This window comes from Oncorhynchus kisutch, linkage group LG17, assembly GCF_002021735.2.
Source record: "Oncorhynchus kisutch isolate 150728-3 linkage group LG17, Okis_V2, whole genome shotgun sequence".
In the NCBI taxonomy this organism is placed as follows: Eukaryota; Metazoa; Chordata; class Actinopteri; order Salmoniformes; family Salmonidae; genus Oncorhynchus; species Oncorhynchus kisutch.
Window position 1 is genome coordinate 34,535,421 of NC_034190.2, and position 22,417 is coordinate 34,557,837.

Below are 22,417 nucleotides of genomic sequence, written 5' to 3' on the forward strand. Positions count from 1 at the left end.
TCGCATTTGCAAACGTGTGTAAAAACACCATGTCTGTGTATTTGTCTGTGTATTTGTGCTTTGACGGTCAACCATTTAGAAAGAAGTTTGTCTCAAAGTTTGTCATCTGCAAACCTCTTGCTGGAGGACTTATTGTCAAAAAAACATGCCCGGGGAATTAATCGAGTCCCATCACTGTCCTCCAAGAGTTGCTGAATTGTCTCTTCACTAAAGTCTGGTTTATTGCAAGGTATATATAGAGCAGGGTTTCCGTTATGTAAATGTGGCATGGGACATTTGACCGGCAGCATTTCAATTTACCGGACCCATGTGCATTTGGTGCGTAACGTGATTAGTGTGTCCACCCACGGTGCTCAGAATGACAGAAATCACATTTAGATTATGATAATCACTCTCAACAGAACAGCCAAGTCGAGGATGCAACGACGAGTGTCCTTACCGTGAACTTTGAAGATGTTAGAATCAGTGGAGGCGCCTCAGAGGAGGAAGGGGAGGACCATCCTAATCATTAAATGTCATAAAAATGTTAAAATATTTCAAAAGTTATTATTTTTTAGATAAAACTATACTATATGATGCGTTGTGTTTTGAAGTCCACAAGTGAAGGGAAAAGGTGAGAGGAGGAGAGCGCAGAGATGCGAGAAGGAATACAATGTGGCTGCTATGAAAGTGAACTGTGTTTTTGTGTGACCAGGAGTGTATTCATTCTGCCGATTCTGTTGAAAAACATTTCTAAAATGGAAGCAAATGGAATGAAACGGGGATAAACATACCTGCATTTGTCCAATAGAAACTCTCATTTGCTACTGTTGGACTAATGATTACGCCCTAGATCAGCTAGATGCAGGCAAGAGTGTGCAAGGAGGTATTGAATGTGTCACTGTCTGTCCATGTGTCACTGTCACCTCCAATTTTTCTCTCGACCTGTGTGCACCTACGTTGTAAACTTTCATTCATAGGCTAGGTTGTAGGTACCTCATGATGGGTATAGGGAAAATTAGAGTATCATGTAGTATCCTAAACCTATCCATGTTACATTGAACTGGGTGAATGGAATATGAATGACAGCCATCCAATATACTGTAATAGAAATAAGGAGATGTTCATGAAAAAAATGTGTCCTTCCTCATCTTAAACAGCACTGACCACCACTGGTTAGAGTAACTTTTCCTCAGCCAACAAGAGGATTAAAGAAAAGCATTGTGTGAGTTTGAAGTTTGGGGAAGCACATTTTCACCTTAAAAATGCACCTTTATAATAGAGCATTCCATGCATTATCGCATTTGCAAACGTGTGTAAAATAGCCTACTATTCGTAATGTAATGAGTAGATTGGATAATCATATTTTAACAATATAACTCAATCACTGTTCACAAAAAAAGACTGTGTAATGCATGGCTGAGCTTGTATAGTGTAGAGACCTGGGCTATCGGCTCTATCAGATACTTTTCTTCTTTCTTTGCATGTGGAAAAACACATTTCATGCAATTCTACTGCACTTTATATGACTGGAGAATATTTTTTGAATAATACAATTACAGGGTAGCCCACTCTGCTGACACTGACAAAGGTCAATGAAAACGTTTTTGTCCGTATAATAGGCCTATGAGACGGGGAGACAAATATAATATGACGTCCATCTAAACTGTCCAAATACAAACTTTTAACTGGCACTGAACCAACAATGATAATGAGTGAATATGCACAGTGCCCACTCACCAGACCACCGGGCGTGAGCCAGGTGCCCCGGTCTGGCTCACAAAACAAAAGTGATGTAGGTTAAGCACGTGAAGTAATGAGCAGGGTTCTGTGTTTTCATGTCCAAAAGTGATTGATTTGGATAAAAGCACTTTATCTGCCTTCCCAATAAAAACGAGTTTGTACGTTTCTGAACAGTGCAGCATACTGCATTGTTGACAATATGACCGAGCAGGGAGCGCCTCCCTCACCGTTTTCGCCCAGTCATGTGACTGGCCATAGCCCAGTTCAACTTTTGGGCAGCTTAATCGAATTCCCTCACTGTTGTTGTAAGAGTCGAATAGGGAGGTTGCTTAGAGAAAAGACAAGAGGAGATCTACTATTGGAGGTTGTTAGAGGAATTCTAAATTCCTCTGTATTATTTCCCAATCAGAATTATTACTCTGTCAATGCATTCTAAAGGGATTGTAAGACCCAATATTTTTATAAGAAATGGACAGAGTCCCGGTCTTAAAAGTCAGGTAGCAGCGTTTAATTCAAGAGAGTACTCCCACATACACATTTTTCCACAGGTTATAAACTGAAAATGACGTCAGCGTTTTCTAAATGTTCTATCTCTTCATAACACGGGTAGAGAGGCCCCATAGTTCTCGAGTCTCCTCTCCTAAACCCAAGGTCAGTCAGTATAAATCAGCATTCTAGACAGTCTGGAGATAGTCCGTTCCTGCCACCTAGAGATTGTACAAATGAATGAACTAAGGAACAGACCTTCATTGTTACTAAACTCCTGACTACATTATATACAATTGGGAATGGGATTCCTATATGTACAGTACATTATAGCATTTGGACTAGTCAGTTCTGATTGGAATGTATACATAATTAGTCATTTCAACCATAATTTCCTCCAACAGAGGTATTAATGTTATTATGGAGAATTGAGAGACTGGGTGTCGTAGTGAAATTCTTCTGGATCCCAGAACATTCTGGTGTGGAAGGGAATGAAATTGTAGACCAGGTAGTCAAAAGAGCTTTGAGTCGAGATATAATTGTTCCACTGGGTAGAGGTGAGGTGAAATCAAATCAACATCAAATCAAATTTTATTGGTCACATACACGTGTTTAGCAGATGTTATTGCGGGTGTAGCGAAATGCTTGTGTTTCTAGCTCTAACAGTGCAGTAATATCTAACAATTAATATCTAACAATTTCACAACAATACACACAAATCCAAAGTAAAGGAATGGAATTGAGAATATTATCAGGTATGATGGTAAGACGCAGATGCAGACGTCGAATGAATGCAGACGTATTGTTCACGTCGAATGAACAATAGTTTAATGTTCCAACAGGAGCAGGCAATAGACAGGTCAAGGCAGGCAGGGGTCAGTAAACCAACGGTGGGGCAACGGTACTGGGTGGGGCAACGGTACTGGGCGGCAGGCAGGCTCAGGGTCAGGGTAAGGCAGAGGTCGGTAATCCAGGGGGGGAGGAGGGGGGGGGGGGCAAAGGTACAGGTCGGCAGGCAGGCTCAGGCAGAGTGGTCAGGCAGGCGGGCTCGGAGTCAGGACAGGCAAGTGTCATACCAGGTGGTGATGCAACCGGTCAGGATGCTCTCGATGGTGCAGCTGTAGAACTTTAGAACTTTGTAGAACTGAGGACCCATACCAAATCTTTTCAGTCTCCTGAGGGGGAAAAGGTGTTGTCATGCCCTCTTCACAACTGTCTTGTTGTGTTTGGACCATAATAGTTTTTTGGTGATGTGGACTCCAAGGAACTTGAAACTCTCGACCCGCTCCATTACAGCCCCGTCGATGTTAATGGGTGCCTGTTAGGCCTGCCTTTTTCTGTAGCCCGCGATCAGCTCCTTTGTCTTGCTCACATTGAGGGAGAGGTTGTTGTCCTGGCACCACACTGCCAGGCCTCTGACCTCCTGTTGAAGAGAGGGAAAGATTGAACTGTAGGGTCATTGAGGTTGGACGGGGTTGAACAGGGGTTGGAAGGGATTTGGGGGATGGGGGAGGGTCTATTAGAAGTTAGTAGGACTCTTTTTTATTTTCTCAGAAGTACTGAGTTAGAAGTGTTGTCAACCATGATTGACCACACACTCCAGCACATTAGGTGGTGACATGCACCTTTGACGTTTGTTTGCAAAGCCCCATTATATCATAGAAGAAGAAGAAGAAAAAGAAGAAGAAGAAGAAGACGGGGGTAGGGGTGCTCATGTTGCTGGGGTTCCGAAGTGTCCGGTACGAGAGAGGAAGGTTGAAGTGGCAAGAGTCCGAGTAGTGCAGAGGATGTTGAATGCTGATGCAGTGAAGTTGAGGGGTAGTTTCCCATCCTCCCAGGCCGTTGGCATGGTGCAGAAGCAGATAGTGTAAAGGTAATGGAATGGGGGTGGTGGGTTTTAGTGTAGGTGGTAGCTGCAGTGAAATAGGCTACCTGTTTACATGTAAGTATTTTATTGTAGAAGAGGTGATTTGTATTTTTATGAAATAGTGTTATTTAGGTGTAGGGTTAGTTGTTGGTGCAGGTTTTTCCTTTTAGGGACAGGAATAATTAAATTAATTTGACTGGCCTCAAACTTTGGTACAGTAGGTGGCGGTGTATGCACCTTTAAATTGGATGCGATCCGCAAACCAATCCCAAAGAAGAAGAAAAAGACAGCTTCTGTTTGCCCGCTGTTCGTATCAAAAGCATCACCTCCTAGGCCCGTGTCGTCGTTTTTCTAGTATCATCTATCGCCCAGCCATCATGTCGTCCAGAACATTTTTCGTAGGAGGAAACTGGAAGATGAACGGTGACAAGAAAAGCCTGGGCGACCTCATAACGACCCTGAACACCGCAAGCCTCCACGATGAAACCGGTATACAATGTTTTTTTTGTCTCAAAGTATCTTGTCTAGAATTAACCCTAATACGTTGTTTACAGTTCATTCTGACTGATGCCAATATCCAATACTTGCATGTAAAGAGTAAATGTGAAGAAAAAAAATTTACACTATGCGTCAAACGACACCATAACATTGTAGTTTCGTGACATGTATATTTTGACCGCTCCATCCATGCAGGGTTGTTGGCCTAGCGCAAGCTGTGCTCATTGGCCTGAGCATAGTTTATCATATCTGAGTGCATCGATGACACCTGGGCTTTGAATTCCCAATAAGCCTGCTTGTCTCCAATGCCTTTTGACTTGAGAGTGACTGGCTGAACACTGGTCCTGAGTCAATTTTACCACAGTCCTAATCATCTGTCACTTGCAAAGAAACCTTATGCTTGGCCAGTGTTTATGGAATAGGCCAGGGTTCCCCAACTGGTGGGCCGAATTTGGCCCGCGGGTGGTTTTTCATGGGTCCCCATGTTTTCAGATTTAATTTAAAAAATGTATGTCATTGTTGGCCATGAAGACTAAAATCTAGAGGTTGACCGATTTATGATTTTAATGCTGATACCGGTTTGTTGAGGACCAAAAAAAGCCGGTACCGATTAATCTGACTGTTTTTATATATATATTTGTAATAATGACAATTACAACGATACTGAATGAACAAGGAACACTTAAAAAAAACGTAATACAATACATAAATCAAATCTAATTAGTCTCAAATAAATAAGGAAACATGTTCAATTTGGTTTAAATAATGCAAAAACACAGTGTTGAAGAAGAAAGTAAAAGTAAAATGTGCCATGTAAAAAAGATAACGTTTAAGTTCCTTGCTCAGAATGTGAGAGCATATGAAAGCTGGTGGTTCAATATTCCCAGTTCTTCAATATTTCCAGGTAAGAAGTTTTAGGTTGTAGTTATTATAGGAATTATGACGCGTCAACTATTTCTGTCTATACCATTTGTATTTCATATACCTTGACTATTGGATGTTCTTATAGGCACTTTAGTATTGCCAGCCTAATCTCTGGAGTTAATAGGCTTGAAGTCATAAACAGAGCTGTGCTTCAAGCATTGCTAAACGCTGCTGGCAAACGCAGTAAAGTGTTGTTTGAATGAATGCTTACGAGCCTGCTGCTGCCTATCACCGCTCAGACTGCTATCACATATCAAATCATAGACTTAATTATAATATAATAAACACAGAAATACGAGCCTTAGGTCATTAATATGGTCAAATCCGGAAACTATAATTTCGAAAACAAAACGTTTATTCTTTCAGTGAAATACGGAACCGTTACGTATCTTATCGAACGGGTGGCAACCCTAAGTCTAAATATTGCTGTTCAATGTTATGTCATAATTATGTAAAAATCGGGCTAATTAATTACGGTCTTTGTTAGGAAGAAATGGTCGCATATACCCTGACTCTGCTTGCACTGAACGCAAGAGAAGAGACACAATTTCCCTAGTTAATATTGCCTGCTAACATGAATTTCTTAACTAAATATCCAGGTTTAAAAAAACATACTTCTGTGTATTGATTTAAAAAAAGGCATTGATGTTTATGGTAAGGTACATTTGTGCAACGATTGTGCTTTTTTTGCAAATGCGCATTTGTTAAATCATCACCCGTACAGAAGTGGCCATACAGAATATACAGCCTCTGCAGAAGTAAGGGCTTTCATACTACTTAATATATATATATATATATATTTTTTTAACTAGGCAGGTCAGTTAAGAACAAATTCTTATTTACAATGACCGCCTACCAAAAGGCCTCTTTTATCCTATATTTTTTATTTAAAACGCATGACGACAAGAGAGAATGCAACACTACATAAAGAGAGACATTAGGCCGCAACATAGCATGGCAGAAACACATGACAACACAGCATGGTAGCAGCACAACATGGTAGCAGAACAAAACAGACATTGTTGGGCACAGACAAAGGGCAAGAAGGTAGAGACAACAGTACATCACGCAAAGCAGCCACAACTGTCAGTAAGAGTGTCCATGATTGGGTCTTTGAATGAAGAGATTGAGATGAAACTGTCCCGTTTGAGTGTTTGTTGAAACTTGTTCCGGCCACTAGCTGCAGCCAACTGAATAGACAAGCAACCCCGGGATGTGGGTGCTTTGGAGACCTTTTAACAGAACCCACAACCCGGGGTTGCTTGTCTATGTGGAGGATGAGTGCTGCGGTAGATATCTCAGATAGGGGGGAGTGAGGCCTAAGAGGGTTTTATAAATAAGCAACAACCAGTTGGTCTTGTGACGGGTATACAGAGATGACCAGTTTACAGAAGAGTATAGAGTGCAGTGATGTGTCCTATAAGGAGCATTGGTGGCAAATCTGATGGCCAAATGGTAAAGAACATCTAGCCGCTCAAGAGCACCCTTACCTGCCGATCTAGAAATTACGTCTCCATAATCTAGCATGGGTAGGATGGTCATCTGAATCAGGGTTAGTTTTGCAGCTGGGGTTAAAGAGAAGCGATTACGATAGAAGAAACAGTCTAGATTGAACTTTAGGCTGCAGCTTTGATATGTGCTGAGAGAAGGACCGTGCACCGTGTAGCCATACTCCCAAGTATTTGTATGAGGTGACCACCTCAAGCTCTAAACCCTCAGAGGTAGTAATAACACCTGCGGGAAGAGAGGGGCATTCTTCTTACCAAACCACATGACCTTTGTTTTGGAGGTGTTCAGAACAAGGTTAAGGGCAGAGAAACTTGTTGGACACGAAGAAAGCTTTGCAGAGCTGTTGTGAAAGAAGTTGTCTAGGTGAGTTTGTGTTTATACAGGACCTCCCGCCCCCACCTACCGTCAACCAGTCATGTCAATATGAAGCTATAAGGTGCCCTCCGCATAGTCAAAACAACGATGCGGTACGGAGCTCCGTTTGGCCTCCGGAGGCTCTGCGATTGCATCACACTCTCTGTACGCAGCCTACAGATTGCATTTCTGGGGCAAGGATGAATTGGCTTTTACAGTGCCTCTCAACTGATGACTATGTGGGCGATGAAACTATGGAAAGCCCTTCATTTCCAAGCGAAGTGGGCGGAGGACTGTTTGGGCGACGCGAGCATGGGCAAGGGACATGAACTGGGTTGGACCAAAGTTGGGGAAAGCTGAACTTTAGGGTTGCACATTTGTGGAATATTCAGAGGTGGAAACTTTCTATGGGAATAAATGCAAATTAATACCATTTTAAATGTAGATTTATTTTGCATTGGATATATTTACCATATAATAAAGAGACAGAAACATAAACCTTTTACCTTAAGTAGACATAATTGTAAATGTTTAAGTCTTTCCAATATAAATAACAATTTAGTTACGAATTGAACTTTAATTAAATGAGTTGACTCTTCACATGGGATGATTTCACTGAACAACAAAAGAAAGGGAATATTGAATGATCCCCAATGATCCATCACATCTCCCAAAAACGTTTTCAACATACATCTGTAAAATGATAGTCTAGAAACTAAAGCTTTGGTTGTCTTCCTCTCAGGCTTCCATGTGTTCTCCCTGGACCTCCTCAATGTCTACCTCTTGAACATCAGACTCTAAGGCCTCATCTTCACTGTCACTTTCTTTTTCATAAATTTTTCAACCCTTGTATTGGTCAGCCTGTTGCATGCTTTGGTGTGTGTGTGTTCCCAAACAAGGACCAGTTGCACTCTGAGGTGGCTGATATTGGTGGGATTTGGATGATGATGGAGGCAACAGGAGAAAGAGCCTAAGATTCACAAAGGCCCTTCCACCAGGTGGCTGATGAGATATCTTGGCACGACTGCCATATTGCATCTCTATCCCAAAGACCTTGGTTGGAAGTGTACTTCGCCAGACTGCCAAGAAACTTGCCCTCTTCCAGGCCAAGGTGGCGAGACACGGTAGTGATGACACCATAGGTCTTGTTTATCCATGCACCAGACCGGATGCTCTTGCCAGCATTCTTGGGGTCCAACATGTACGCTGCGGCGTGTATGGACTTCAGGCAGAAGTCTTCACGCTTTTTGATGCATTTCAGAACTGCAGTTTTTGCAATAGTCTGCTTTCTCAATGATTTGCTTGATCTTCACTTGAACTCTGCATCCAGTAAATGAGTATATAAAGCATGTCTGATTGGAGTGGTGTATGCTGGGCGAAGAACATTAAGAAATCTCTTCCAATACACATTGCCTGTGAGCATCAGAGGTCAACCAGTTGCATACACAGCTTGAGCAAGACATTCATTAGTATTTATCTGACTACATTCCTCCATTGAGTCAAAAAAAACTTCTGATTTCAGGAGGACCATGAGCTGTTGCTATCGATAAGGTGTCTGATTAATAATTTTCACCTCATAGAAGTAGAGGGACTTTTGTCAGAGGTTACTTGTTGTGAGCGCTGAAGGAACTTTATGCACTTGGCCAGACGATTCTGCATCTTTGTTGCATTCTTCACATATGATTTCGCACAGTATTTGCAAATGTACACAATTTTTTCTTCTACATTGGCTGCAGTGAAATGTCTCCACATATCAGATAGTGCCCGTGGAATTTTCCTGTAAACATTAGTAAAAGAAGTTTAAATATTTACACAATTCTGTGTACAGATAAATAGTTAAGCAGCTAGATTAAACAACTCCTTTGTAAGATAAATGTTTTAAAATGAAAGGGAACACTAAAATAACACATCCTAGATCTGAATGAATGAAATATTCTTATTAAATACTTTTTTCTTTACATAGTTGAATGTACTGACAACAGAATCACACAAAAATTATCAATGGAAATCAAATTTATCAACCCATGGAGGTCTGGATTTGGAGTCACACTCAAAATTAAAGTGGAAAACCACACTACAGACTGATCCAACTTTGATGTAATGTCCTTAAAACAAGTAAAAATGAGGCTCAGTAGTGTGTGTGGCCTCCACGTGCCTGTATGACCTCCCTACAACGCCTGGGCATGCTCCTGATGAGGTGGCGGATGGTCTCCTGAGGGATCTCCTCCCAGACCTGGACTAAAGCATCCTACAACTCCTGGACAGTCTGTGGTGCAACGTGGCATTGGTGGATGGCGCGAGACATGATGTCCCAGATGTGCTCAATTGGATTCAGGTCTGGGGAACGGGCGGGCCAGTCCATAGCATCAATGCCTTCCTCTTGCAGGAACTGCTGACACACTCCAGCCACATGAGGTCTAGCATTGTCTTGCATTAGGAGGAACCCAGGGCCAACCGCACCAGCACATGGTCTCACAAGGGGTCTGAGGATCTCATCTCGGTACCTAATGGCAGTCAGGCTACCTCTGGCGAGCACATGGAGGGCTGTGCGGCCCCCCAAAGAAATGCCACCCCACACCATGACTGACCCACCGCCAAACCGGTCATACTGGAGGATGTTGCAGGCAGCAGAACATTCTCCACGGCGTCTCCAGACTGTCACGTCTGTCACATACCACCCTCATGGAGTCTGTTTCTGACCGTTTGAGCACATTTGACACATGCACATTTGTGGCCTGCTGGAGGTCATTTTGCAGGGCTCTGGCAGTGCTCCTCCTGCTCTTCCTTGCACAAAGGCGGAGGTAGCGGTCCTGCTGCTGGGTTGTTGCCCTCCTACGGCCTCCTCCACGTCTCCTGTTGTACTGGTGGCCTGTCTCCTGGTACCGCCTCCATGCTCTGGACACTACACTGACACTACACTGACAGACACAGCAAACCTTCTTGCCACAGCTCGCATTGATGTGCCATCCTGGATGAGCTGCACTACCTGAGCCACTTGTGTGGGTTGTAGACTCCATCTCATGCTATCACTAGAGTGAAAGCACCGCCAGCATTCAAAAGTGACCAAAACATCAGCCAGGAAGCATAGGAACTGAGAAGTGGTCTGTGGTTATCACCTGCAGAACCACTCCTTTATTGGGGGTGTCTTGCTAATTGCCTATAATTTCCACCTGTTGTCTATGCCATTTGCACAACAGCATGTGAAATTTATTGTCAATCAGTGTTGCTTCCTAAGTGGACAGTTTGACTTCACAGAAGTGTGATTGACTTGGAGTTACATTGTGTTGTTTAAGTGTTCCCTTTATTTTTTTGAGCAGTGTATATTCACCCCACCCAGTATTGTAATCAAACTTACCAGAAAGCATGTGGTCTTTGGCTCAGACAGTGTAGTAGTGTGGGCTCAATAGCATCTCATTAGTGTGCAAGATTTTGAGAATCAGCTGTACATGTGATGGAAGAATGCACTGTGCATGCAGAGGGTTGCAATTCCATTGAATTGGGGATAGTTTAACCAAAATATACCACAAGACCTAGAATTTCCTTAAGTGTATCCCATAAAAAAGGTTCACTTATAAGCAAACTTTTATGAATTTAAGCAAAATACCCGGGCTTAACTTCCCATGGAAAAATTCCAGAAATATACCGGAGAGTTTCCAACCCTTGCAACCCTAGATGTGACACATGCAATTTGATTTGATTTCTTCTGATGTTCTCCTAACTCCTCCTACTGTCTCCCTCTCTTGTCTCCTCACCCCCACCGTTGTCTCCCTCTCCCTCTTATACACTCACACAGAGGTGGTGTGTGGCGCTCCCACCGTCTACCTCGACTTTGCCCGCTCGAACCTGGATGCCAGGATCGGTGTGGCCGCACAGAACTGCTACAAAGTCGCCAAGGGGGCTTTCACTGGCGAGATCAGGTAAGTCTCCACACTTGCGTATGACGACACATCTTCCACTTTGAGACAGAATCTGTGACAGAAAACTTGTTAAAGATGGCCTCCTTATTGGGCGATTTATTTATTTTTCGGTTCTCAGATTGTTCCTGTAAAAGGAACTTCATTGGGGGGAAAAAAAGTATCATAATGAAATTGGCCTATTTAGACCTAACCATGCGTCCTGTAAGATCCTATGTTCTGTGGACCGTACATGATACAGACAACATCTTGGCGTTATTATACTCCTTATAGTTTTAGACATATGGGTATGTCTAGATTCAAAAATACATATTTTCACATTAATATTACTCATTTTCACCCAGCTACTTTTTCCACCAGAGATGCGTTTCCATCAAACAGACTTGCTGCGGATAAAAGGCTGTGCGTGAACACGTAGGGCACATAAACATTTTTCCCGTTAAATTCCCATGTACTGAATGGGAAAAATACCAGTTAAATGGGTTTCTGTGGCATTTTCAACTCTACCGATGGTTTCGTCACAACAGATGTTGCGTTATGTAGCGAATGTGCTCACTCTGGTCTTGATATGTGCTCTCTAGCCAACAGCTGGCCGATACAGTGAGGGTAGGCTACTCTACATGATGACATTTAATTATGGATATGAGCGAGATCATTTTTATTTGTCAAATGCCAGCCAAGCATGGATTATCATGTCACCAGAATAAGACCCTGGATATTTATTGGTAAGGAGCATCGTGCTCATCACCGTTCACTTTCACCACGCTGTGAAGTTGACCACAACTTACTTCATCTGTAACCTAATAAACACTGGTTTTTTTTCCTGAGTCCTAGTGGGAGGAGCTCTTGACTCTAAGTTTACTTCGACATGATGGTTATTACATCAATATTTGCGCATAAAGGCATATCCACCTCCATTTCTCGCAAATTTTATTTAACAGAAACCAGATCCTTCACCATGTCTGTTGGCATTTCTAAAATTGTAACGGCATTTCATGTTTCCATCTGCCCAGTCGTGACTTTTTCCCCCATGCGTCAGGTAATTAATCCACATGAAATGGTTTGCCTGCAACCTGTTTAGTGAATTTGAGGGCTCTACAGTGCGACCATTTATACTCACACTATTAAAAATAGATGTGTGCGAACTGAAAAAGTAAAGTATGAGCACATGTGCGAGTTATGATTTCATAACAACAAAGTATTTCTGCCATTTGTTTCATAAGTGGTAGCTAATCACACAAAGAACCATAGAAATAAGATTGGTTTCTTATTTCTATGTAGGGTCCCATATATCCCACCTGGCGTGCAAGCAACAGTGCCTGGACCGCAGCAACAGTGCCTGGGGTGCTGTGCACACTGAGTGAAGTTGGTTGAATTTACCCAAAAGTCTACTAAAGTGACTTTGTCCTTGTTGCTTGGCTATTTACATTATTTTGTTCATACACTAGGTGGTTATTCATAATTTGAAGAGCAGACATTGTGGCTATCTTATTTACAGTTTTACTGCAAAATATGAATAATCTCAAGAGTAGACAGGTTAAAGGTGCAATATGTAGAAATCGATCTGGCATTTCCTGGCTGCTAGAATCCTAATAGTTTGCCTAATTTCAGTTTGTGACAAAAACAAGCTCTCATTATGCAGAGAATCTTTGTACCATCTAAACCGCTGTGAAATATATTTTCCATAACCCAAAATATTGTATTTTCAGTTTGAAGATGGTGTACAAAACCGCAAGTTAAAGATGCAAAAACTTACGAATGGGAAGCATGGAAATGGCGCACCTAGAACACATCTACCGCTTCTTAGACTTGCTTTCAATGCAAATGACAGATCTATAACTCACATCTTTATGTGAATTTGGTCTGGTTGCCAAAAAAAGTGACATACTGCAGCTTTAAATGTTTTAATGTGCTTTTACTTAGAAAATAGTCCTGATCATATAGGCCTAGACAATATCCAAAATAACTACAAATACACTGAATTCATACATTTCCTGTAATTTAAATGGTAAAGCCATGTCCTTCTACACACAATGCCACAACTGTTTCCAATCTGGATGGTACATTTGATAATGTATTCAATTTTGCGGTGTTTTTCAGATGGAATCGAGGCATTAGAATGTACCAGAGGCCACCAAAATATAGGTCATTTGGCCCGGGAAGGCCTGGCTCACTACTTTTTTTGGGGGGGGCTACACCTGGTGCTAGTGAAACTAATTTCACAGTCCTCCTTTAGGATTGCACATTCAGCAAGTCACCAGCAGAGGGAGTTACCTTTTTGAATCCATTTTCCCATTCACTGTGTTGATGGTGCACATAACATTGATCATACCTTCAGACTTAGCAGAGAGCCCGCACTGGAAATGGGATGTACCTGTAGAGTGTATTGTTCCAAACAATACCTTTAAAATGAACACAATCAAAACAGGTAGTTGACAATTCCTACATTGAACAAATGAATGTGAAAATTTAATTTCAGAATCAAAAATGGCCACTTTCATCATGATTTAAAAAAAATACAAATGGTTTGATACAAATGTAATAAAGCATTTCAAACATCCTTCCTCCCAATGATGTTTGTGAGAATTGCCAGAAAAATATGAGATACCAAAAATGTACTTTGCGCTATTTTCAATTAAATCTACTATTAGTGGATGTATCGAGTCTCCCTCTCTCGCTTCCTCAGCCCTGCGATGATAAAGGACTGTGGCGTGGAGTGGGTGATTCTGGGCCACTCGGAGAGGCGTCATGTGTTCGGGGAGAGCGACGAGCTGATTGGTCAGAAGGTGGCCCACGCCCTGGAGAGTGACCTGGGGGTGATCGCCTGCATCGGAGAGAAGCTGGAGGAGAGGGAGGCTGGAACCACAGAGGAGGTGGTGTACGCCCAGACCCAGGCCATCGCAGGTAACAGCTGGGATCGAACCCTGGGTCTGATGTGCGTCACAGGACTGTTAGTCCTGTGACTAACACGGTAATCTTTCTTGTGATACACCAGCACATGATGTACAGTACAAAGGGTAAATTTGGGGGAATTTTGTGCCTGTTATTCAGGAGGTAGTCAAAGGGGTTGGCAGTAGTTCACTAAACGGTGGTGTTGCATGAATGGAACCCTTGCCTGAGACCTAAAAATTGGTTTACCTACTTTGCCTTATCATTATCTTACCATTATCTACATACAGTGCCGTCCATTATCTTGACAATAAGCTGTTGTGTTGTAGACAACGTGAAGGACTGGAGCAAAGTGGTGCTGGCTTACGAGCCTGTGTGGGCCATCGGTACCGGGAAGACGGCCTCACCCGAGCAGGTACGACTCATCACCGTTTCTTAACAATATTGACTTATTTCCATACATTGTGCATACTTTACTATGTTATTTAATAGTTACAAGCCGCTCTGTGGGGGGATGCATATTGGTTTTGCCCTCCCCACTCAGACCACTCCCAGACAGTCCTAGAAAAATTATTGCTTGAGGAATTGCTCTTTGCTATGAAGACGTTTTTATAATTTGAAAAAAAATTGAAAACAATCACAGTAAAGTACTTAATTGTTAACCAGGAATGATTTGATATTGAGATGGCTGCATTGGACCTTTTCAATCTTTATTTATCCAGGCTAGTCTCAGAGAATCTATTTCTCAAGAGACCTGGTCCAAGAGAGATCTGGTTCAAGTGTGCATGTACCTATTTACTCTACAGTGCATTCAGAAAATATCCATACCCCTTTTACTTTTTCCATATTTTGTTACGTTAGACTTAATCTAAAATTGATTTAAATATTTTTCCCTCAATCTACACATAATACCCCATAATGACGAAGCGAAAACAGGTTTTTAGAAATGTTTGCACATTTATAAAAAAAAAAAGAATGTACACAACTCATTACATTTACATAAGTATTCACACACTTCACTCAGTACTTTGTTGAAGGACCTTTGGCAGCGATTACAGCCTTGAGTCTTCTTGGGTATGACACTACAAGCTTGGCACACCTGTATTTGGGGAGGTTCTCTCTTATCTGCAGATCCTCTCAAGCTCTGTCAGGTTGGATGGGGAGTGTTGCTGCACAGCTATTTTCAGGTCTCTCCAGAGATGATCGATTGGGTTCAAGTCCGGGCTATGGCTGGGCCACTCAAGGATATTGAGACTCGTCCCAAAGCCACTCATGCGTTGCCTTGGCTGTGTGCTTAGGGTCGTTGTTCTGTTGGAAGGTGAACCTTGACCCCAATCTGAGCTCCTGAGTGCTCTGGAGCAGCTTCTCTCTGTACGTTGCTCCGTTCATCTTTCCCTCTCCTGACTAGTCTCCCAGTCCCTGCCACTGAAAAATATCCCCACAGCATGATGCTGCCATCACCATGCTTCACCGTAAGGATGGTGCCAGGTTTCCTCCAGACGTGATGCTTGGCATTCAGGACAGTTGAATCTTGATTTCATCAGACGAGAGAATCTTGTTTCTCATTGTCTGAGAGTCCTTTAGGTGACTTTTTGCAAACTAAGCAGGCTGTTATGTGCCTTTTACCGAGGAGTGGCTTCCGTCTGGCCACTCTACCATTAAGGCATGATTGGTGGTGTGCTGCCGAGATGGTTGTCCTTCTGGAAGGTTCTCATGTCCACAGAGGAACTCTGGAGCTCTGTCAGAGTGACAAAGGTCGTGACCAAGGCTCTTCTCCCCCGATTGCTCAGTTTGGCCGGGCGGCCAGCTCTAGGAAGAGTCTTGGTGGTTCTAAACTTCTTCCATTTAAGAATGTTGACGGCCACTGTTTATTTTATTTTATTTCACCTTTATTTAACCAGGTAGGATAGTTGAGAACAAGTTCTCATTTGCAACTGCGACCTGGCCAAGATAAAGCATAGCAGTGTGAACAGACAACACAGAGTTACACATGGAGTAAACAATTAACAAGTCAATAACACAGTAGAAAAAGGGGAGTCTATATACATTGTGTGCAAAAGGCATGAGGAGGTAGGCGAATAATTACAATTTTGCAGATTAATAACACTGGAGTGATAAATGATCAGATGGTCATGTACAGGTAGAGATATTGGTGTGCAAAAGAGCAGAAAAGTAAACAAATATAAACAGTATGGGGAAGAGGTAGGTAAAAATGGGTGGGCTATTTACCGATAGACTATGTACAGCTGCAGCGATCGGTTAACTGCTCAGATAGCAGATGTTTGAAGTTGGTGAGGGAGATAAAAGTCTCCAACTTCAGCGATTTTTGCAATTCGTTCCAGTCACAGGCAGCAGAGAACTGGAATGAAAGGCGGCCAAATGAGGTGTTGGCTTTAGGAATGATCAGTGAGATACACCTGCTGGAGTGCGTGCTACGGATGGGTGTTGCCATCGTGACCAGTGAACTGAGATAAGGCGGAGCTTTACCTAGCATGGACTTGTAGATGACCTGGAGCCAGTGGGTCTGGCGACGAATATGTAGCGAGGGCCATCCGACTAGAGCATACAAGTCACAGTGGTGGGTGGTATAAGGTGCTTTAGTGACAAAACGGATGGCACTGTGATAAACTGCATCCAGTTTGCTGAGTAGAGTGCTGGAAGCAATTTTGTAGATGACATCGCCGAAGTCGAGGATCGGTAGGATAGTCAGTTTTACTAGGGTAAGTTTGGCGGCGTGAGTGAAGGAGGCTTTGTTGCGGAATAGAAAGCCGATTCTTGATTTGATTTTCGATTGGAGATGTTTGATATGAGTCTGGAAGGAGAGTTTACAGTCTAGCCAGACACCTAGGTACTTATAGATGTCCACATATTCAAGGTCGGAACCATCCAGGGTGGTGATGCTGGTCGGGCGTGCGGGTGCAGGCAGCGAACGGTTGAAAAGCATGCATTTGGTTTTACTAGCGTTTAAGAGCAGTTGGAGGCCACGGAAGGAGTGTTGTACATTGAAGCTCGTTTGGAGGTTAGATAGCACAGTGTCCAAGGACGGGCCGGAAGTATATAGAATGGTGTCGTCTGCGTAGAGGTGGATCAGGGAATCGCCCGCAGCAAGAGCAACGTCATTGATATATACAGAGAAAAGAGTCGGCCCGAGGATTGAACCCTGTGGCACCCCCACAGAGACTGCCAGAGGACCGGACAGCATGCCCTCCGATTTGACACACTGAACTCTGTCTGCAAAGTAATTGGTGAACCAGGCAAGGCAGTCATCCGAAAAACCGAGGCTACTGAGTCTGCCGATAAGAATATGGTGATTGACAGAGTCGAAAGCCTTGGCAAGGTCGATGAAGACGGCTGCACAGTACTGTCTTTTATCGATGGCGGTTATGATATCGTTTAGTACCTTGAGCATGGCTGAGGTGCACCCGTGACCGGCTCGGAAACCCGATTGCACAGCGGAGAAGGTACGGTGGGATTCGAGATGGTCAGTGACCTGTTTGTTGACTTGGCTTTCGAAGACCTTAGATAGGCAGGGCAGGATGGATATAGGTCTGTAACAGTTTGGGTCCAGGGTGTCTCCCCCTTTGAAGAGGGGGATGACTGCGGCAGCTTTCCAATCCTTGGGGATCTCAGACGATATGAAAGAGAGGTTGAACAGGCTGGTAATAGGGGTTGCGACAATGGCGGTGGATAGTTTCAGATATAGGGTCCAGATTGTCAAGCCCAGCTGATTTGTACGGGTCCAGGTTTTGCAGCTCTTTCAGAACATCTGCTATCTGGATTTGGGTAAAGGAGAACCTGGAGAGGCTTGGGCGAGTAGCTGCGGGGGGGGCGGAGCTGTTGGCTGAGGTTGGAGTAGCCAGGCGGAAGGCATGGCCAGCTGTTGAGAAATGCTTGTTGAAGTTTTCGATAATCATGGATTTATCGGTGGTGACAGTGTTACCTAGCCTCAGTGCAGTGGGCAGCTGGGAGGAGGTGCTCTTGTTCTCCATGGACTTCAGTGTCCCAGAACTTTTTGGAGTTGGAGCTACAGGATGCAGACTTCTGCCTGAAGAAGCTGGCCTTAGCTTTCCTGACTGACTGCGTGTATTGGTTCCTGACTTCCCTGAACAGTTGCATATCGCGGGGACTATTCGATGCTATTGCAGTCCGCCACAGGATATTTTTGTGCTGGTCGAGGGCAGTCAGGTCTGGAGTGAACCAAGGGCTGTATCTGTTCTTAGTTCTGCATTTTTTGAACGGAGCATGCTTATCTAAAATGGTGAGGAAGTTACTTTTAAAGAATGACCAGGCATCCTCAACTGACGGGATGAGGTCAATGTCCTTCCAGGATACCCGGGCCAGGTCGATTAGAAAGGCCTGCTCACAGAAGTGTTTTAGGGAGCGTTTGACAGTGATGAGGGGTGGTCGTTTGACTGCGGCTCCGTAGCGGATGCAGGCAATGAGGCAGTGATCGCTGATATCCTGGTTGAAGACAGCAGAGGTGTATTTGGAGGGCCAGTTGGTCAGGTTGACGTCTATGAGGGTGCCCTTGTTTACAGATTTAAGGTTGTACCTGGTGGGTTCCTTGATGATTTGTGTGAGATTGAGGGCATCTAGCTTAGATTGTAGGACTGCCGAGGTGTTAAGCATATCCCAGTTTAGGTCACCTAACAGAACAAACTCTGAAGATAGATGGGGGGCGATCAATTCACAAATGGTGTCCAGGGCACAGCTGGGAGCTGAGGGGGGTTGGTAAGCAGGCGGCAACAGTGAGACTTATTTCTGGAGAGAGTAATTTTCTAAATTAGTAGTTTGAACCGTTTGGGTATGGACCTGGAAAGTATGACATTACTTTGCAGGCTATCTCTGCAGTAAACTGCAACTCCTTCCCCTTTGGCAGTTCTATCTTGACGGAAAATGTTATAGTTGGGTATGGAAATCTCAGAATATTTGGTGGCCTTCCTGAGCCAGGATTCAGACACGGCAAGGACATCAGGGTTAGCAGAGTGTGCAAAAGCAGTGAGTAAAACAAACTTAGGGAGGAGGCTTCTGATGTTGACATGCATGAAACCAAGGCTTTTTCGATCACAGAAGTCAACAAATGAGGGTGCCTGGGGACATGCAGGGCCTGGGTTTACCTCCACATCACCCGTGGAACAGAGGAGTAGAATGAGGGTGCGGCTAAAGGCTATCAAAACTGGTCGCCTAGAGCGTTGGGGACAGAGAATAAAAGGAGCAGATTTCTGGGCATGGTAGAATATATTCAGGGCATAATGCGCAGACAGGGGTATGGTGGGGTGCGGGTACAGCGGAGGTAAGCCCAGGCACTGGGTGATGATGAGAGAGGTTGTATCTCTGGACATGCTGGTTGTAATGGGTGAGGTCACTGCATGTGTGGGAGGTGGGACAAAGGAGGTATCAGGGGTATGAAGAGTGGAACTAGGGGCTCCATTGTAAACTAAAACAATGATAACTAACCTGAACAACAGTATACAAGGCATATTGACATTTGAGAGAGACATACAGCGAGGCATACAGTAATCACAGGTGTTGAATTGGGAGAGCTAGCTAAAACAGTAGCTAAAACGGTAGGTGAGACAACAGCTAATCAGCTAGCACAACAACAGCAGGTAAAATGGCGATGACTAGGCAGGGAGGGTCGGATTAACTACACACAGAGCCTGAGTGCAGCTGGGGCCGACAGATAAAACATAAACAAGCAGAATGGAGTACCGTGATTAATGGACAATCCAGCATGCATCAGCTATGTAGCCAAGTGATCAGTGTCCAGCGGTGGATGGGGCAGGGAAGCTGGACTGGCGAGTATTATCCAGGTAAGGTAAAAGCCGCTAGCAGTGGCTAACAATGACTAAATAGCTTGTAGCTAGTTAGCTTCTGGAGGTTCTTGAGTGTGTTCTAAAAATTACAAATAATAGCGATTCCGTATCACATTGGGTGAGGCAGGTTACCGGAAGGTATAAAGAAATTCAAAATCGAAAAGAGATTGAAAGTAAATATGGGTCCAGTGAGTGTTTGGGACGCGGCGATTCAGACGGTTAGCAGGCCTGTGCTAACAAGCTAACAGTTAGTAGGCCGGGGCTAAACAAGGTAGCAGTTAGCAGACCGGGGCTAAACAAGCTAGCAGTTAGCAGGCCGAATTAGCAAGCAAGGAGATAGCAAGGGCTAGAAAGTTAGCCTTTGGGGGGCGTCGCGATGGGGTGAGTCTGTTTATGCCTCTTCATGCGGTGACATTGATAGACCGGTCGTGGGTCCGGATATTGTAGCCCAGGAGTATGCTTCGGTGGTAGCACAGGAGCTCTGGCCGGGCTAGCTTCAAGCTAAGTGGGTGGAAACGCTAGCCAGGAGTAATCATCCGGGGTTGCGGTTAGCTGTGTTCTTGGGGACCTTCAATACTGCATTCATTTTTTTGGTACCTTCCCCAGATCGGTGCCTCGACACAATCCTGTCTCGGAGCTCTACAGACAATTCCTTCAACCTCATGGCTTGGTTTTTGCTCTGACATGGACTGTCAACTGTAGGACCTTTTTATATAGACAGGTGTGTGTCTTTCCAAATCATGTCCAATCAATTGAACCAATGAAGTTGTAGAAACATCTCAAGGATGATCAATAGAAACGGGACGCACCTGAGCTTAATTTCAAGTCTCATAACAAAGGGTCTGAATTCTTATGTAAATAGGTTATTTGTTTGTTATGTTTAATAAATGTGCAAACATTTCTAAACCAGTTTTTTTGCTTTTGCTTCGTCATTGAGGTATTGTGTGTAGATTGATGAGGAAAAACATTTCATAATAAGAATGTAACGTAACAAAATGTGGAAAAGGTCCAGGGGTCTGAATACTTTCCAAAAACACTGTACATTTGTGTGTGTGTGTACTTCTCGTCTCGCGCCAGGCCCAGGAGGTGCATGAGAAACTGAGGGAGTGGATCAGAGCCAACGTCTCTGAGGCCGTGGCCGACTCTGTCCGCATCATCTACGGAGGTCAGTATGGGACACCCTGTACCCAGCGCTGGGAACCTTATCTTATCAGAGGGTCTCTTCCATTCTCTACAAGGCTGCTGATAGCTAAGAGATAATCCCCAGAGACACTGTTCCTAATGGAAATGTAAAGTATGTATTAGGCTGAGTAGAGATGGGGACAATTAACACTGACAATCAAATGGAGTTTAGAGCATGTATAACGTATAACATTACTTTGGTAGGTATGTACATTGGTATCTTGAGAATGATATTAATTAGTGTTCCTAAACCTTTGATATGCACGAATTTCATAAGTTTTTTATAATATATGTACAGACACATGCTTGTGAAGTTATTTTGTTTATCCAAAGTCCCTCCCTTCTCCTCCAGGCTCAGTTACAGGGGCCAACTGCAAAGAGCTGGGCTCCCAAAACGACGTGGACGGCTTCCTGGTTGGCGGAGCCTCCCTCAAGCCAGAGTTTGTTGACATCATCAACGCGCGTGCCTAGAGCGCACAAGAGCAACCTAACCTGCTGCTAGTAGTGTCCTGTGACTGTCCCTCTTCCCAGAGTCTCTGTGTGACAATGTCTTACCTGTGTTTTTGTGTCTGTTAACAAGGGACTATTTGACTCACTTTGTACTACACAGTAGTTTAGGCCCGCCACAGTAAAAGTCTCCATTGGTTGATGCAGATGGTATTCTATGTGTTGAGGATGGGACTTTTTACATTGGAACGGCCCTTTGGATGCAAGTTCCTAACAACTGCTATATCAGTATACATTCTAAAATATATTCTTCTGATATATTAATAAGCACTGCACTTGATGTTCCACACTGGATATGTGTTCACTCACAACTGTAGAGGGACCAGTACTTAGTGTATTGCTAGTGACTGTACAAGTTGCTAGAAGCACAGTCATGCACGCGCTTGGTTTAGTCCTGCCCTTTCTCTCCTATTGGTTGAAGCACATGTCAATAATTTTTTCCAGCAAAAGACTGTCAAGACAAACCCACAAGGCGGAAGACTACTTGAATAAATGGTTTAGTCTGTGCTGTGAACTTGCCTGTGTTCTCCCTCCTTTGAGTCTGTCCTCCGTTTCTGTGGCTTTTTATTGTCATGTTGTCGACCTTGAGGCATTGCATCATTTATTAGAGCCAACTGAAGTCTCTCCAGTTACTGCATGACTCTAGTAGAAATGACTCCTTCCATCCACCAAAAGCACACTGGATAATCCTTTCATATAAACAAAACAATTGAAAAGGAAAAGGTGGAACAATCACTCACTATTAAGAT

At 43.6% G+C, this 22,417-nt stretch overlaps 1 protein-coding gene across 1 annotated transcript; it reads left to right on the forward strand.

Annotated features, from left to right (window-relative positions):
- The first annotated feature begins 3,926 nt into the window (after nucleotides 1-3,926).
- LOC109907548 (triosephosphate isomerase A) lies at nucleotides 3,927-22,182 on the forward strand. Its single transcript, XM_020505571.2, has 6 exons — nucleotides 3,927-4,564; nucleotides 11,154-11,277; nucleotides 13,961-14,178; nucleotides 14,493-14,578; nucleotides 21,057-21,144; nucleotides 21,514-22,182. The coding sequence occupies exons 1-6, from the start codon at nucleotides 4,324-4,326 to the stop codon at nucleotides 21,630-21,632; spliced, it is 876 nt and encodes a 291-aa protein (XP_020361160.2). The 5' UTR covers nucleotides 3,927-4,323; the 3' UTR covers nucleotides 21,633-22,182.
- The last annotated feature ends 235 nt before the right edge of the window (nucleotides 22,183-22,417 follow it).